Here is an 18,239-nt window from a genome sequence, read left to right as displayed (position 1 = left end):
GTAAACTTTTCATCCCACCCCATCACCCAGAGATGGCTTGGAGGGAGGCAGAAAAAGTTCTCAAGAAGTGGCCAGTTCACACAGCTCTAAGGAGCTGTCTTGCCTGCAGTCAAGCCTGGCCCGACGGCTTGAAATGCAAATTCCTGAAATGACCAAACAGAAACAAGTGAATGTCCTTTGCCCACACCAAGAAAAGAAGATGGAAATACTGCAGCAACCAGGAAGAACGCACATTACGTTAGGGTAACCAGAGGGTGAGCATGTGTGTGTGTTTTTTCTTGGGAAGAGGACAAGGCATCCACGGTCACAGAGGCTTAATAAAAGAGAAAATTCAAAAGAAACACCTGCCCCCATTTAGAGAGCCAGCCACCTGGGGGTGAGCAGTGTCCACAAAGGGGACAGATGCATCCTACAGGTGCTTTGCATCCCATGTTTTGTTACTGTACTCTGGGCACAGGAGGGCCCAGCTCTCAGCAGGCCAGTGTGCTGCTTTGGGCATCACGGTGCTCTCCTGGAAAATTCACATTTCTCTCTAGTTCTTTCCCATGCAGTTCTTCATGAGCAATGAGCGCCGTGGATCAAAGGCACTGCAGCTATGCCGTGCAGAAGTGTGGCCACGGTCAATCAAGAGAAGCCCAGCAGATACGTATTTTAATAACATGTTTGGAAAATGTAGCTTGCTCTTTCCTCCTTACCATCTGCCTTGATTTGGGCATTTAGCAGGAGATGGAGGCTTCTGAAGGCCACTCACTTCCACGCACCCTGTGAAAAAAATCTCTTTCTCCAAGAACCTCATGGGTGAATTGTTAACTTTAAACAAAATAGGCAATGGAGGATCTTTTAAACACAAAAGCCACTCTTAACAGGATTTAATTGTTTGCTTTTTAATGGGCCAAACACATTTTAGTGTGCTGGGTTAGACCTATTCTTTATTCATTTCACTCACAGAAGAGCCAACAGTGCAGATAATCTCTTAAATATTGAGCCCCTACTAGTACCTAGGATCCATCCAGGGCACATTTCCTGAACACAACCCAGGGAGCTGAGGTGTGGAACTCTGTAGGCTGGTTGTAAGAGCAGAAATAAAAACCACCTCACCAACACAGGGGGGTTTCCTTTACAGGATGGTTGGGGTAGAAAGGCAGAAGCAAGGTTCTGAGTCAGTGAAACACAGCTCGTTATCAATTATTTCCTGTTAATTTCTCACATCGACACAGCATTTTTCTATCTGCCACTGTCTTATTTTAAGCAGGGCTATATTTATTGGTAGACATGTAAGATTTGTAATTATTGCTATGTCTAAACATTACATCACATTATAATGGATGATTTAAGCTGTGAAATGCATAATTATGCTGAAAACAATGGTGTTCAATATGCATCACAAAAGCCAATTAAAAATGATTACTCTTATTTTAAGTCACAAAGTTAAGCCTTTTTAGTCCCCAAGCCCTTTCTAAGTCCCACCATTCTGACTCAGACATTTGTGTTTCTTCTCATTGCATCTCATCATTTCTGAGCACCAAAAGGGGTTACCAACCCTGAAGGAAATAAGACTATTTCTCCAAACTCTAGAAGGTAGAGAACTTAGCTTAATACCTGTAAAGGAATCTGGAAAGAATCAAAGGTCTGTCAATATAGAACTAACTAAGCAGTACATCCATTGGTAAAATATTATGATATATATGTGTGTACATATAGATATATAATTATATATATGTTTGTAATTGTTCATATGGAGGCATCTTCAAAATATATCTTAAGTGACCAACAGCAAGGTACAGAACAATGACTATGCACGCTCTCTTCCAGGTTAAAATATATGCAAATATGTTTTTTTTTTTCCTTAAAAGAAATTCACAAGAAACAGTTTACAGAGAAGAAGACCTGGGGAGGAGACCATGAAAGATGGGCTTTTGCTTTGAACACACCATCCAAGTATAAATATTACTGTCTTATTGCCAGTCAAGTTTATATGGGTAGAGAGATTATGGTACACTGTGTGATTCCTTTTGTTATGTTTTTGATTTAGAAAGATAATAATAATATTTTATTTAATCACAAAGGAAACTATCAATAAATTGTACTGAATGAAATTTAAAACTTTAACTTTAAAACATGTTTTTTAAACATCAAAAAGGGAAATAAGCTAGAAAACACCTTAAGCATGACAGACAAAAGGTTATCATCTTTAATATATAAAGTGTTAATATAAACTGAACTCTGTGATTCTAAGAAATCACTGTGATTAAAAAAAGTACTACTAAGTTGATCAGATCAAAAGCCGTGATCACACAACTCAAAAAAGCAGCAACACAATTAGGAAGCATTCATAGAGGACAACATTCACGTTCACTAATTAAAATTTGAACCATCAATGAGATACTGTTTTCCATTCATTGCTAATGCATTTTCTAAGCTGATACCCAATACTGAGGAATGCAGTGAAATCAATCCTGCATGCCGCACAGGTAGGCAGATCAACTGTGTCCTGTCATGAAAGGGCTCACAAACATGGACTGGACCTTACACACGCTTTGCCTTTGACTCAGTGACTCCGCCTCAGGGGTTACTGCCCAACTAAGACAGAGCTTTTATGTAGAAATATGGTCATCACAGAATCACTCATAACAGTAAAAACCTGCAACAGCCTAATGGTCCAATGGCTGAATAAACAAAGGTAAAAATCCCTTGATGTTATTTTGTAAGCATGGATAATTACTGTGTGGATACTAATAACATGAAACCATATTCATGACAACTTAGGTTTAAAAAAACAGTATTTAAATTACTTATACAATATTATTATAATTACATATTTTACTAAAGCTAATCTTAAGGGTAAAAATTTGAAAAGAAATAAAGCTTAACATGTACAGTAGTCCTCTGTATCGCGGTTCACTTACTGCAGCCTCACTGTATCGCAGGATTTTTAAAAATATTATATTTAATTATTTATCGCAGATTTTTTGCTATCTCGCGGCATTTTGCGGTACTGTACAATAAATACTAAAATAAACGTGAGGTTCCTACTTCGCGGATTTTCACCTATCGCAGGGGGTTCTAGAACGTAATACCCGGGATAAGTGACGGATCACTGTAATTATGTTAGATATCAGGTATGTGTTTTTTTCCTTTACCCTCCAAATTTGTATTTGTTTCAATGATCAAGGAAAAAAAGCATTTTAAAAAGATATTCATGAGTAGGGATCACACTGTACTATAGTGCTATGAAAAAACAAGAGTTTAATCCATAAGTTTATCAAATTTCCAAATAAAGGAGGGGGGCAAAAGAAGGTTTACGGTTGTTTATTTGAAAAATAATACAATAATTAATAGATAACAAAACAAGAATAAACTCTGTATTTCGCATACTCACAACTGTTAAACCTACTTTTGCCCCGCGCTGAATATGTTTAAACCTGAGCTTTCTGGAATAATTGTAGGAATAGCAGTAGCTAACATCTCTCAGGCTCTTGCCATGTGTCAAGCATTCTGCTAAGCATTTTATATGTATTAACACAATCTTCATGACCACCCCATGAGCTAGAAACTATTAGGATGCCCAAAGTCACACAGCTAACTAGTGGCGGAACATGGATTTGATCCCAGCAGTCTCCCTCAAGAGCTTTTACAACTAACCACTATATGATGACATTTCCATTTCGCAATGCAACACAAAATCCAAATGTTTCAAGTCAACATATAAAGTTAATATAAACATAAAAAGTATCTTGCACTTCCTAGGATTTCAATCACAATGTAACTAAGTATATTTTGGTAAGTTTTTGAAGCAGGAGATGACAAATTCCAATGATGATACGATGAAAAACACAACAAAACACTCTCATATTGTCGTAAGTCGGGTCCAAACTAATGAAGTGCATAAAATAAGGTGTTCCATCAATGCGAAATTAACTTTTAAAAAAGTAATTTTAGTCAGTCTGCGGTATCACAGAAAAAGCACAGGGTAAAGACAGTGAAACTTAGTCTACAATAAAATGCTAATTGTCTTACAGCCAAGTTCACCTTAATTGCAGGATCAGTTATGGTTAAAGTTTAAAGGAAGGAAACTCGATGTGCTTGGATACATTCCCAGGGATTACAGAGGCAAGTGGCCACCTGGCTGTTAGGATAACAAACACTCCTCTTCTCCCCGGACTCGGACGCGGAGAAAGTTTCCAGCAGCACATTCAGACGTGGATCTACAGGTGCGCTGTCAGCCCAACAACAGCTTGAACAACTCTGAGCAAATCATTTGACACTGCCCTTCTGTCCTCGCAGCGCTCTGCCTGATGGAAAAGGACCAGGCTAGGACAATCCTTCCAAAACTCGAGTGTATGAGCCAGCAGTGGTCACTGGCAAACTTTATGGTCCATAAATGTAACTTAAATAAAGATGCCTCTTCCTTCTTAAAATTGCTGAAGTGCTTTTAGGCACACATGCCTACCCCCAGCCAGAGCATGCTGAACTACCTGTAACCTTGCTCCTCCCACCTTTTAAAATGTCATTCTAATTTGAATGCCCTTTCCCTCTCCTCCATGTAGTTAACTAGAAATCACCCTTTGACACTCATCTGCTGGGTGGCCCTTTCAGAAACCCCTCTCTGAGACCTCTCCTTTCCCCTGCACCTGACCATGACCTCCACTGACCTCCACAGGGGCAGTTCCCATGCATTACCAGGCCCAATATGCCCAGCAGGGACCACAGTGCCCAGCACTTAGTGATATGGAATGGACACATCTATAGAAAAACAGATGGGAGTTTGTGAACACTGGAAAGAAGTAGGCAACCTAACCAGGAAAGCGAGGGCAGGATGGTGGGTAGGAGCAGAGAGTCTGGGCTGTAACCCCAGGACATAGGACGATCTAATTCTGGGTAATTCATTTGACTTTCTAAACCTCAGCCTCTTCACCTGAAAACGAGGACAATGGTAATCCCTCACTTCCAGGCTTGCTGGAAGGATTACATGAAACTGCCCATAAGAAGCACTCAGCACTGTCTCTAGAACACGATGAGAACTCAACAGTCTCATATTTTCCCCAACCCTCTACTCTTAAAAAGACTGATGTGATGATTAATACGATAATAACCCTTATGGCATGAAAAATAAGAATCTTACTGAAACAATAATAAAGTTGATAAGTCCAACAACAATACCTAGGAGAAATAATATTTTTCTGATTTTATCTCTTCCTTCTCCATTCCTTCCCTCTTTTTAACTCCCTCTTTTCAAAAAAAGAAAGGAAGGAAGGAAGGGAGGTTTGTTCCCTTACCCCCAAATTCACTAGCACTATAACAATGTACTAATACAACGTTAATTTGTATGCTTCCTTTTAGGAGTGGGGAGGATCTAAGAAAATTAACTCTTTGATTCTCTCAACATTTAATATGCTAAGAAGGGAAAACCACCTCAACAACGCGTCCTTCATCAAAGAAATCTCTAAGCAGGAGCCATATATTTTTATGATGACAATATCCAATTTAATTTATATGGTCTTTGGAGTCAAGGTTCATACAGTCTTTGGTGTTCAGAAATCACTGATGACTTCAATCCCCCTCAAAACAAAAGCAAACCCATAAAAAAAAGAAAAAAAAAAAAAAAACCTCTGAGAAATGCAAAGCATCCTGAAAGAGGAGGCCTTTTTTTCCCATCGAAATGCTGATGAGTTTTAGAAGTTTTTAGGAATCCTGAGAGCCAATGCATTTTCCTATTTCAGCATCCTGCCTCTTTAAGATCTGCCTGAGAGTTCTTACAAACAAATAACCCAAACTGAAAATCAATGGAAAAGCATGACCTGGGCATTACTTTCCACTTAACTCACCTAAACCAAGCAAATTCAAAGCTGTGGCCAGTTTTCCTCAAAGTGATAATTTTTTCCCCCAGAAATTCAAAAGCCATTTTTTTTTCAGTAATTACTCAAACATGCAAATGGATTTCTCTGTATATGGTCAGATTTCATACATCTAAGAATCAACAATATCATCAACCAAAGTCCTTACTCCGCTCCCCAGGGCCAAGGCTGTGTGTTTTATTTTATTCTTCTAAAACTCCCAGCTCAGTACGGACTTCTGTACACAGCAGGCATTCCACAGTGAGTGACACAGAATCTAGCTAATAAGCTTATGGTACACTTGTGGTCTCATTTGGTAATGACCTAATTTTGAATCAATGCAACCCCTCCACCCGCTTAAGTCTCATATCTGTCTATGGCTTGCCAATCATTCGAGAGCTTTACTGACCATGTAAGTGCAGAAAAGCACTGTATAGACTATAGTGAATACACAGGACTCATGTGTGCTTTGCTTCTATGTGCTGTTGAGGTGCCAGTCCCCCATTAAATCACACAGGTCACAGAACAGACTGGAGGCCCCATGTTCTTCTACCTTCTGTCCTCTCCTCAACACTAAGTAAAAGGATTTCCCTTGCAGCCAGGTAAAAAAAGAAGATGGTCCATGATGTGTCATCTCAAGGCCTAGTCTAAAAAGCCCTTCTCTCCTTAGAACATGCCTTAGAACGTTGTCACAAAAACTCTGCAAAAGAATCCCCAGTCCATTTGCCCCAGGCAGGAAGCCACCTCCCTCATCAGTTCCTATCCTCAAGAAGCACCTGACTTAGAGGCGTAGTTGTACAACACTGTGAATACGCTAAATGCCATGGAACTGTTTCCTTTAAAAAATGGTGAAGCTGATGTTCTGTGCATTTCCATAAAAGGAGGAGGAAGAGGAAGGAGCAGCAGGAGCAGCAGCCTTAACTCAGTAAGCCACCCCACCCAGAAGCAGAAAGGCACACACAGACCGAAGAGCAGTCTTGACACAACTCCAGTTTTCCCTTCCTTCTGGCCCTTCTCTCAAGTGCTCCTGTGCACAGATTTGCAAAAGCAAAAGGAAGCAGCTGGGACAGCCTGGTGCCTGGGGCTGCCTGTTCCTTTCTGCGGCCAGTGAGACAGCCTCCAGGCTCACAGTGCCCGTGGGAACCCACCGCCAGTTGGGGTACCCCAGGCCTCTGACCTACTCCAGTTCCTCACTCCAGCTTCCTTTTCTGCTTTTGTAGTCTTTGCCTTCTGTAAATCTACCTACGGCTAAAAGAAAAAAAAAAAATTGGTGATGTTGTTTTTGTGTTGCGTAGGGGTTTCTTGTTCGTTTGTTTTTGTTTTACTAATGTACTCTTAAAGAAACAAAACTAAGAGATTATGCGGATGGGAGAAAAATGAGAATATGTATTTAAGAATTCAGGGCCAAAAATAAATAACTAAAAATCTTCCCTGCGCCCTGTCCCCAAATTAGCCCGCCCTGCTGGCAACGGTGCCTGCGGGTTGTTCTCCACAGTACACCGCACACGTGGAGCTATCCCCACCCCATTCAGTTCAGGCAGCAGCCTTCCCAGGGTCTTCCATGCAGTCAAGCCAGCACCCTTCACTCCGTACAGTTTCTAGAAGGCAACAGCACATGGAAGAAGGGAGAACAGCTGGTACAAACCACGAAAAACATGTTTCCTGCGCCATCACCACCGCCCCTTCACCCTCTTCACCATCTACAGCTTCCCTCTTACAGAGGCCGATGGGCAAGGGCACAGTGGGCCTGGGAGGGCAGAGCTATGGAACAGCAGGCTTTGGGGGTGGCGTGGGGGGCTTTCTGTACTGGGGGCATCGAATGCTTGCAAACATTTTCTCATTTCCCTTCATGCACCGTGACAGTTGCCCCTTGCCCACTGGTGCTCTCACCACCCCATTCTGGAAGAGTTAGGAGGCAGATACAGACAGCAGGAATAGATGTACCAGAAAAATCATGTGGGAAAAATTATGTATGCTTATGTTAAAGTACACACTTTAAGACAAAGATCATAAACAACCCAAAAGGCACTTTGCCAGAATGTCTTGAGTTCTTTAAAAAGTAACCTGTTTGCTTTGAGCCCCGTCCTCCGTGCTCAGGCCCGCACCAGCCATTGGCCAGGGAGTGCGTGTCCTGCCATCACACGCAACAGCAGATCTCAGAAAAGAGAGTATGTAACTGCAGAGTAACACCACCACACCTTACACAGAGGAGGGCCTTCAGGGTTCAGCGAAGGCCCACCATCATGTGTATTCTGCGGCTGTCTGGGATGCCTGTCCATCACTCCAGGCTCTACAGGTTGTGCAGACACCAGGGGCCGAATGGGGTTCAGAGGATCAGCTTCATTAACGCGAAAGCAGGATTGGGGGATGCAGACCAAAATGGGGCCTCCTCCTCCCTCCCCCATGAAGTGGAAGGAGGCGGCCCCCACAGGAAGGCAAACCTGACTGCCACCCAGCAGCTGAGCATGGAGAGCAGACACCTGGCTGGGCCTGCCCCAAGCAGACCCCACCCAGTGTGTTTTCCACGGAGCCTAGAAACGCAAAGCAACTCTCCTCTCCACCCAGGCACGGCAGTGCCAAGGATGCAAGGGACAAGAGCAGGCAAGAGAAGAGGAGTGCACCTGCCTCCTAGTATTGAAATAAAAATAAAAATAATAAAATAAAATAAGATAAAATAAAATAAAATAAAAGGACCCTAATGGAGAAATGCTCAGGTCCTTAATCCCAACAGGCCCCTACTGAGAAAAGCAAGTTAATGGGGGGATGGAGACAGCAACCAGAAATGGTCACTCCAGTATCAGCCTTGATCCCCCACCCCCGCCCCCATATAATGGAGCAGAAGGCCCTCACTTCCTTACAAACACATGGGGAATAACCATTTTTCTCAAACATTCTCTCACCTACTCCCCACAACAACCCTGTGAAGCACACACTGTAAATGTGTTAGGTGTTAAAATGAAGTAAATGAGTAAGAACTAAACACTTGAGATAAGGTTTACTGGGGAGGAAGACAAGCAGGTGGCAAAGTATGATATAAAACACCTGGTAACACAGAACACTCGCTCTAGGGAACCTTAGCTACTTGTGCAGGATGGACTTGAGATTCTGCGCTGAAGATTGAGGAAGAGGTGCCTAGTATTTAACATAATTTATCCTCCAAAGGCCTTTCTAGGCTTTGAATTCTATCCTGCATGGTATTTCTTTCTCCTACTGCATGATTAAGGTTTTGATTTTTATAGGGAACAAAGCCCAGGAGAGTTCAAAGAGGATTGTTCATAAAACTAAAAGCCACGAGGCATCAATATTAATAAAACTAAACTAAAAAGATATTTAGTAACTTCTGTGAAATTAAAAACAATGCCTAATTCAATCCAAACAACTGGGTCATGCTCAAATTCCAGTAACTCTAAAACTGAGCTGTAATAAGGGAGAAATTTTGCTTTGCTTCAGTGGTTAAAATGAAGGGCCTATTCAAGGGAAAGACCAGTAATGCAGTGACAATGGGAACACTAGGCATTAGGGGTAAGGGGAGAAGGGAGTTGGGACTCGGGACAAAGCAAGATGGTCACTATGGTACCACCTGAGAATTTGACAGAATATGTGAATAACAAAGCAAAAAGATATTTCTCACACAAGACCAGTCATTCAGCCAACATCTGAGACTCTTCCAGAAGCCACAAAGCCTCAGGCATGTCTCCTACTCTGAGGAATCAAGTGAACAACCTAATCAAAGACACACCATGTCATACACTAACACCAGCAGGACAAGGCAAAATGTGTGCGTGCCTGGGAGAAGTACACCGGGTCCAAGACAGGGAACTTAGGCAAAAGGCATTTGACAGGAGATGTGGAAGGGCACTGAGTTAATTAGTGAATGGAGGAAGCCACCTACAGACCACATACCAATTCTGTGTCTACTGCCTTGGGCTGTTTCCCAATTATTCTTAAAAATAGTCTTTAATAGCCCTGGCTAGGTAGCTCAATTGGTTGAAGCATCATCCCATACACCAAAAGGTTGCAGGCTCGATTCCCAGTCAGGGTACATACTTAGGTTGTGTTGCAGGTTTGATCCTGAGTTAGGGCACATACAAGAAGCAACCAATCAATGTTTGTCTCTCACATTGATGTTTCTCTCTCTCTCTCTCTCTCCCCACCCCCTCTCCCCCTCAACCTCTCTCGCTCTTAAAAAAAAAAAAAGACAAAACAACAGCAAATAATCTTTATTAATTTGGAGGTAGGATAATTAGTGAAAGACTACACAGAGCCCAAGTTCAACTAAGACGCACTCTTCCAATTTAAAAACACACAGCCTTCATTCAACCACTTAAATGATATAGCAAAGAACTAAAATCTTGCTGCAGGCCTATATCCTAGGCTCCATGGCTTAGTCAATAATCCATATATCCAACCTAAGGGATATCCAGCTTTCCTGGTTTAATATTAGACTGGAAGAAATGAACAGAAGCATAAGTAAAGATCGCACAAAGAGAAACTTCTCCAGAACATCCAAACAAGAAAGGTGGAGGGAAGGCTGGCTCTTGGAGGCTGGCAGAATGGGCGGGTCCTGCAGAAAGCCAGGCAAAGCTCACACACCTGACCTTTAGGATCACTACAGGCCTTGCTCAGATTTCCAAAAACATCTGTCACTCAACTCATTTGTCTTAAACAGGACAAATCTGTAATCTCTCTGACAACATAGTTAGATCTTTATTTTTTTCTTTTTTAACAAGAACTTTTAAAACCAAGTGGTTCTAGGCTGAGGATTTCCTAAAAGATGGCATTTCTTTCATGCATCAAAATCGAAAAGGAAAAATCTAGCACTATACTTCTCTAAGCCAACTACATTAGTGCAGCTCAGACTAGATTTAATGTCCAGAGCCAACACAGACTTTTCATAAAATAAGGTTTAAAAATATGAATTCAACTTTACATTTCTTCTGTACAAAATCAAGGGAAATAGTAATTTACATTTTAACTTCAATGTCCCAAAAGTGAAACAAATTTAAATTCCAGTTTTCTATATTGTATCAAAATGATTAGTTTACAGGGGAACTTGACACTTTAATACAATATAAAACTAAGTAACCAATTTTTTTCAATATTTCTAAAACGCAAAACGACCTGTTAAAAAGGTAATAAGTTACCAATACATTAAAGGTTTCAGCCAAGTTAAAATATATTTTAATAATCTAGGGACTAGATGAACATAGTTTAAATATATGCACTAACTAACTGAACACCCAACATTATAATTCTGTTCCGATATCACCTTCTAATTTTTTATTATTTTAGTTCCTCCCAAGTCTTTTGGAAATGTGGCAAATACTAGCAAATGATGTCTATGATCAAAAAAATATGAAAGAGGAAAATGCAGTTTTTCCCTTGTGTTATGTGGTGAATCTACTATAATCACCTTTTTCTACAACTTTTGTGCCCTCTGCTACTTTTAGAAGAAATAGAACCCTAAACAAAGCAAAAAAGATAACTTCTTTCTCTAACCATAAATAAAATAGAATTGTAGTCTATATTATCAAAACACCTGATGACTCATTTTTATTTAATATATAAGATCATTTTACTGTTTTTAACCATCCATTTGTTTGTTATGTTGAAAATAAATCATCTCTTCCTTAGAGCCTGGACTGCAAACCAGGTGTGCCTACTCTGACAGGCAAATAGCCCAAACAATAACAAAAGAATGGACTTGTTCGTGAATTTGTGACTATTAAAAAATAAATAAACAGCTGAGGTTAGCCTCATTGTTTACTCCTCCAAGTTCTTGGAATTCCTCTGCACAGATCTTTACTTGTTTAATAACCGATGTCTTTCTTTGTTGTTAATAACATCAGTTTCATTAATGTTCCTTCAGATTAAGAATTGACTTTAGGTAGCTCCTTCAATTAGCTACTCTATGAATATGTAACTCTCAACCACTTTATTCAATTTAGTAACACAATGAAGAAGTATCTGCTTTCATGAAGAAAATACAATGGCAAATTTAAAATGAACTGAAGCATCTACCAAGTCTCAGACTGTGACAAGACACCAGATAATTGTACAGAATGGATAGCTCAGCTGACTGGTAACTGAATATGGTGGCTTTTTTCAAGTTGAAGAATTAAACTCAGCCTAGATCTAGGGCAACGGGTAGATGTTACCTTCGGAAATATTGGTGTCTGATTCCTTGCTGATACTATGATGAGCTGCATTCAGACCAGGACAAAGATCACAGTGGTACAGTCTTCCATTTCATTACCTCTCAATGTGCCCTGGGGGTGGAGTACTGAGGGGAGAAACTGGCAATGATACTATCATTAGGTTTGTCCTTAGGACACTTGGAATGTTGTAAATGGAGCCAGCTCCACAAATATCCCAGTTGTTTAAAGAATTGCTCTCAAGAATGCCTTCACATGTGGGAAATGGACATATAACAGAGACTCAGGATTCCAATCAACCAGACTGAAAAGACACAGGCAACTAGTCCTGAAATCCTCCCATTCACTTACAATGGTTCAAGAAGGAAGGAAGGAAGGAAGGAAGGAAGGAAGGAAGGAAGGAAGGAAGGAAGGAAGGAAGGAAGGAAGGAAGGAAGGAAGGGAGGAAAAAATTCCCCCTAAAAGAAAAAAAAGTTCTTGGTTGTTTCTGTCTCTTCCATATCTTACAACATACTCCCAGTAAGCTCCATTCGCTAACACTTACCAAAAAACAAACCTTAAGACATCTGTAAAGCACAAAATTGCCAGGAAATACCCCAGGAAACTCCCGAGAGATCTTGTCTAGAGTTCACGCCCACAAGTGGGTGAGTGAAACAGTGATCCCAGGACTTAGTCATGCATTACAGGTCGAAAGTTTTGTCTTTACTAATCTATGACTAATATCAGTAGCATTATCTTTACTAATTCGAACCAGATCATAAAACATTCTTCTCTGAAATTCCTTAAGGAAAGTGTTTGATAACTTTTACTTTATGACTACATCTGAATTTAAACCAAAAAAATATGGCAACAGACAGGTCAAATTCAAAGTATCTCAAGCTCTTCAAGAGGTGTCTAATAAGCTTATATCCCAGTCTCAGCAAGAGACTAACATCAGACACCATGTTCTGTTCAACCATCTGGAATTCCTCCCATGAGAGGTGGGCTAAATTGGGAAGAGGCGGGGAAAGGAGACCCAAATGTTTTAACTAGAATCCACTTGGAGGGCTGAATCTTTCTCATAGGACAGTATGAGAATGAGGACTGTATTTCATGTTGCTCATGTACTTACTGCCTTTTGCTTGTCCCCAAACACCCCCTGGATTTACCTCGAGAAGCTTTCCTGGGGAGCCTGTGAGGTTAAGCAAATAATCTTACAAATGAGAAACAACAATCTTCAAAAAAAAAAAAAAAACAAAAACAAACTAGTGCATCTTAAAACACAGCACAGAAGAGCCACATCCCTCTCTCCACTTACCTGGGAAAGCGTGTGGATTGGGCGACCCTCTCTTAAGGCACTTAGAACAGAGAATGTGCACAGTGTAATGCAGTCCAGGCCATTCCTGAAGCAGGACATTCAGTTCTTCCACCAAGGGGGTTATGGCTTGCCATGCCGTCCATATATTTGGTAACGATGCGTGGCTGGCAATGGAAAGAGTATCTGGCTGCAGGACCCCCTTGGCAGGCCTGTAACTCACCACCACAGGAACCTTCCCTCTATATGCAAAGATCTGAAGTTTCCCGTCTGACCTGTGCACCACGTGGCTGTTGATCTGGACGCTGTAGCGTGCAAACAACCCAGGTGGAAAGGTAAAGGGGAAACTATATTCAATCTGCAACTGCTCAGCCACAAAAGACTGCCCGGCCAGGTTGGTCCCGTTAATCCAGGCCTCTGCGTGGGGCACCTCATTCTGCACATAGCATGGGAATTTGTACCAGGCTGTGGACCCATTCAGAGGCTTGCCCTTGGGTTTATTGAGGCAGTAGCAGAGTCCCATCTTCTCCAGCAGCTCCAGCAACAGCTGCAAGTCCTGCTGGGCCTGAACATGAGGCTTAAGCAGCAACCGAATGGCATGGGCCGGCAAGAGCCCATGAAGCAAAAAGCCCTCCACATAATGATGGAGCTGAGTAGCCCGGAGTAGGTCCTGGCTGGGCGTGGGCGGTACCATCACGAGGGAGTTTTCCCCATCACCCTCGCCCTCTCCATTGGTCCCTAGGAGCAGCTTATGCAGCAACAAGGAAGGATCCCTCTGGAAAAAGACATTGAGGATGTCAATGAGGCGGGTGAGGTTGTGGAAGACGTGTTCCTTGAGGGCCGGGCTGTCCTCAAAGTAGAGCAGCTTGCCGCTCTCATGCAGGTAGGACAGGGCGCTCTGCAGCCGGTCCTCGGTCAGCCCTGCCTGCAGACCCAGGCGAGCTGAGTCCCACCAGCTTAGCCAAAGCCGTTGTGCCTGAGGTGGCTGGAAATGCAGTTCCTCCAGCACCTGCCAGGACCGAGGCAGTACTCTGTGTAAGTTGGGGAAGATTTCCCGGTGCTCAGCTACGGAGAGCAGCTTATCCCGAAGGCGTTGTAATTGGCGAGGGTCCCTGCAGCTCACAGGCAACACGGGGGAGAGGATCTGCAGCCGGTGGTTGAGCAGGTACTGAAAGTGGGCCTTGCGCCGCCGAAGGTTCTTGTCGGAAACACCATAGTAGGCTGCATGGGGGCTGGCTGAGCGCAGCTCGAAGTCCCGGGCCAGTGCCTCGTCCACCACCTGGGCCAGATGGCTCAGCCCCTCAGCGTCGTGCTTCTCCTGCAGGGCGATCTGGCGGTGAATGTCCAGACATTTCTCCTCCAGCTCACGCTCCCCACACAAGTCTGCATGCGTGCCCACAATGCACACCACAGCGTGAGGCACCCGGGCCCCCACCCGATGCAAGAAGGAGCCCACTGTGACAGGAAACTGCAGTGGCTCATAAGTGGCCAAGTTCACTACCAACACATAAAGGGCCCCTGGAGAGAGGAAGAAGGGCTGGATCACCTCGTAACTTTCATCTCCAGCTAAGTCATACACAATGAACCGCAGGCCCCGAGAAGCATCGGCTGTCCAGCTGGTCACCTCTATGCCCTTGCTCCCAGGAGGAGAGGAAGGTGGGTAGTTCTTCTCCTTGTCCCCTCCTTCGTCTGCCTCCACTTTGTCCTCAGTGAGGCAGTGACGGAGCAAGGTCTTGCCTGCAGCCTTATGGCCCATCAGGAGCAGCTTGAGGCGGGGCTGCACTGCTGGCTGGGAATGGGCCAGCTCCTTCTGGTAGGCTGCGATATAGGGGATCCCCTTCATACAGACCTCGTAGGGGGGCTGGATCAGTGGGTTGTCCTTGATCTTCCACAGGCCCACCCGGGAGAGCTGGCCAAAGTTGTCTGGTAGCACAGCGATCTGGTTCCCCTGCAGTACTAGCTCCTCCAAGCCAGTCAGCTCTACAATGGAGTCCGGCAGGTATCGGATCCGGTTATTATCCAGCCACAGGGTGAGGAGCCGGCCCAGGCCTGAGATCAGCGATGGCACTGAGGTGAGCTGGTTGCGACTAAGGTAGAGCTCCTCCAGACCAGCCAGGGGCAACAGCGCGGCAGGGAACTCCTCAAAGAGGTTGGAGGAGAGGTTGAGCATTTTGAGCCGCTGCAGACGGCTGAACTGGGCGGGCAGAGACTGCAGCCCGTTGTTGTCTAGCATGAGGCTCTCCAGGCTGGCCAGCTCACAGAAGCCGTCGGGCAGGGTGCCAAGCTCGGCCCCACTCAGCCAGAGGATCTTAAGGGCACGCAGGGCACTGATATCCTCAGGTAGGCCCCGCAGCCGGTTGCTGGACACGTCCAGCTCCTCCAGGGCGGCCAACTGCAGCAGCTGGCGAGGAAACGCAGTGAGCTGGTTGTGGTCCACGTCGAGGGTGCGCAGGCGATACAGGCAGGAGAGGGAGCCGGGCAGGTGCGCCAGCCGGTTAAAGCTGACATCCAGCTCCTCCAGGTGGGCCAGGGAGCCCAGCTGGTCAGGCAGGGTGGGCAGCTGGTTGTGGCTGAGGTTGAGCTTCCGCAGCTCGTGCAAGCTGCTCACCACCTCTGCGCCCAGGGAGGTCAGCCTGTTGTGGCTCAAGTCCAGTTCGGTGAGGTGGTGGCCCAACTCGGCCACCGCCGGGGGCAGCCGGGCAAAGCGGTTCCTACGCAAGACCAGGACGCGCAGGCTGCCCAGCGCCGACCCCAGCCCGTCGGGCACCTCCTCCAGGCCGTTGTTCCCCAGGTTCAGCACCTCAATGTCTCCGATGTTAGCCGGCAGCACGAGCTGGGGGGCGTCGGGGGGGTCGATCTGGTCGGCCCCGGCCCCAGGGCAGCCCCCCGCCGCGCTGAGGGTGAGCTGGCGCAGGTTGCCCCGCAGCTTCCTGGCCCGCAGGGCGGCGTCCCGCCACAGCCTTACCGTCTTCAGGTTGCCACTGTCCTTCCCAGCCATGGCGGGGCCCCGGGCCGACACCCTCGCGCGGGCGCGGGAATCCACAGCTACATGCCGCGCTGCGCCCGGGCGGGGGCCAGTCTCCCAGTCCCTCTCGCTCCTCCCTCCCCAGCACGCCTCGGCGACCAGCGGCCGTGGGTCCTAGCGCAGCCAGCGGCCGGGCGCCCGCAGCTGGGGAGCGGCAGCGACGCGAGCAGCTCCGGGGGGCGCCGAGCCCGCGGCGCGGGGGGTGGCGGCGGCGGCGGCGGCGGCGGCGGCCGGCGGGGAGTGCCGCTCGCATGCTCCTTCCTCCCGGGCCATGGGCGCGCCGGGGCAGCAGGGCTGCCGCCCGCCGAGCCGCGGGGGTGCCTGCTGCTCCTCCTCCCGCTCCGCCCGCCTCGCGGCGCCTCCGTACCCACTCCGGCCCCGCTACCCTCGCAGCCGCGGCCCCGCGGCCCGCAGCGGCGTCGCCCCCGCGAGCTCCTGGAAGAGGGCGGCGCTCGGCTCGGCGGCGGGCATGTTGCGAGCACAGGGCCGGGGTGCAGTCGGGAGGAGGGGGCGGCGGCGCCTCCTTGTCCCTCCTTCCCGGGGCCCGGGCGGGAGCGCGAGCGCCGCGTCCCCGGCACTGGGAGGTCGCGATCGGGAAGCTGCAGCGCCGCCCGGCGGACCGGTCCCCACGTGACCAGTGGAGGCCCCGTGTGTTGCCGGCACCGCCCCGGGGGCGGACGCCGGGTGCAAGGCTAGGGGCGCCTCGCCGGGTGCGGGTGGCGCGCGGGGAGTGGGTCCTGGCTGCGGATCCGAGGTCCCGGGGCCCTCTTGGTTGGGTTCGTCTGCGTCTGGCTCTTCTTTGTTGGCCCAGCGCCTCTAAGGATTTCTTTTCTTTCCCGGTGTTCCGGCTTCGCTGCCTTCCCCTACTCGTTCTTTACCCCTTTCCCCTTCCACTCACCCGACAGCCACACCGTAATCGAACTGACGGGATCCTGGGGGCTGGGTTTCATTGTAGGAGCTAATAACCACACAAAAGGAGAGATGCAGGCAACCATTCATTCATTTGATAAATATTTATTGAGGCCCTATTTTGTGCTAGACCAGCTGAGACACATTCTCAGCGCCCCTGGGGAAGGCTTTGAGCAGGCTCTCAGCAGGCCTAATTGGGGGTGGAAGGAGGGCGGGGGGCGCAGAATGAAGCACATTGTTTTATCTTCGCTGCAACCCTGTAAAACAAATACCATCTCCCCAAACTGTACAGGACTGGTTATGCTGTAGATTCGAGAAAATGGCAGTTGTTTGAGGCAAAATTCACAGTGCACTGCTCACTTAGGAGATGGATGTTTTCTTCCTTGAAGTCACATCTATGCTAAGTAAATACTTTATTCAGAATTTACCAGAGCCTTAAAACATATTGAGTTTCCAGTTATCACCTCTGTCACTGCCTCCAAATTAGCTAATAATGAAGCAAATACTTTCCAGAGATACAAAATTGAATTAATTGCCTAAGTCCATCACTTAACACAGGACGCAGGACGATGCTGTCCTTTGGGGACCCATATCCTGCACAGTTATTTTATAGTAATAGTTGGTCTCATCAAAGAGAGCAACTAAACATCTCAGCTGGAAATCTACCCCCGTGATGGTTACCACACCTTTAACTGGAGGATGCTCCCTCCCACAGGTGGGTCCTAGAGACCAAATGTGGGTACGATACCAGGGAGAGCTGAGCTGTGTTCACCTGAAGGACTTCAGATCAAATTGCTCAAGGATTCCCTGGCCTTCCATCTCAAGAAAATTCTAAGTCATCTAGGCTGATGCTTCTTTTTTCACAGAGGAAGAAACAGGCCCAAGACATTGAGCAACTTCCTAGCCAGGTAAAGAGTAGAGTCAGGTATGCCGACTCCCCATGTGGAATTATTCCCCTGAGTGCATCACCTTTACAGCCAGACCCCAAACCTTTGCCCTTTAGCTCCTTCTAACGCAAATCT

The 18,239-nt window shown here is 46.1% G+C and overlaps 1 protein-coding gene across 3 annotated transcripts in view; it reads right to left on the bottom strand.

Moving 5' to 3' along the window:
* The window catches only part of MFHAS1 (multifunctional ROCO family signaling regulator 1), a 74,324-nt gene extending 57,822 nt beyond the window's left edge, over positions 1–16,502 (bottom strand). For 2 of the 3 annotated variants that reach the window (XM_090258368.1, XM_090258366.1), the window contains exon 1: positions 13,287–16,502. In XM_090258368.1, coding sequence (XP_090114494.1) covers positions 13,287–16,281 — 2,995 coding nt within the window. In that variant the 5' untranslated portion in view covers positions 16,282–16,502. The remainder of the gene's footprint in view (positions 1–13,286) is intronic. The other variant, XM_090258365.1, reaches the window with a different exon arrangement.
* Between the last annotated feature and the right edge of the window lie 1,737 nt (positions 16,503–18,239).

This window comes from Furipterus horrens, unplaced genomic scaffold (genome assembly GCF_987537825.1).
Source record: "Furipterus horrens unplaced genomic scaffold, mFurHor1.1.pri manual_scaffold_12, whole genome shotgun sequence".
In the NCBI taxonomy this organism is placed as follows: domain Eukaryota; kingdom Metazoa; phylum Chordata; class Mammalia; order Chiroptera; family Furipteridae; genus Furipterus; species Furipterus horrens.
The sequence above is the reverse complement of the archived record's forward strand: the minus strand, read 5'-3'. Positions and strand labels throughout refer to the sequence as shown.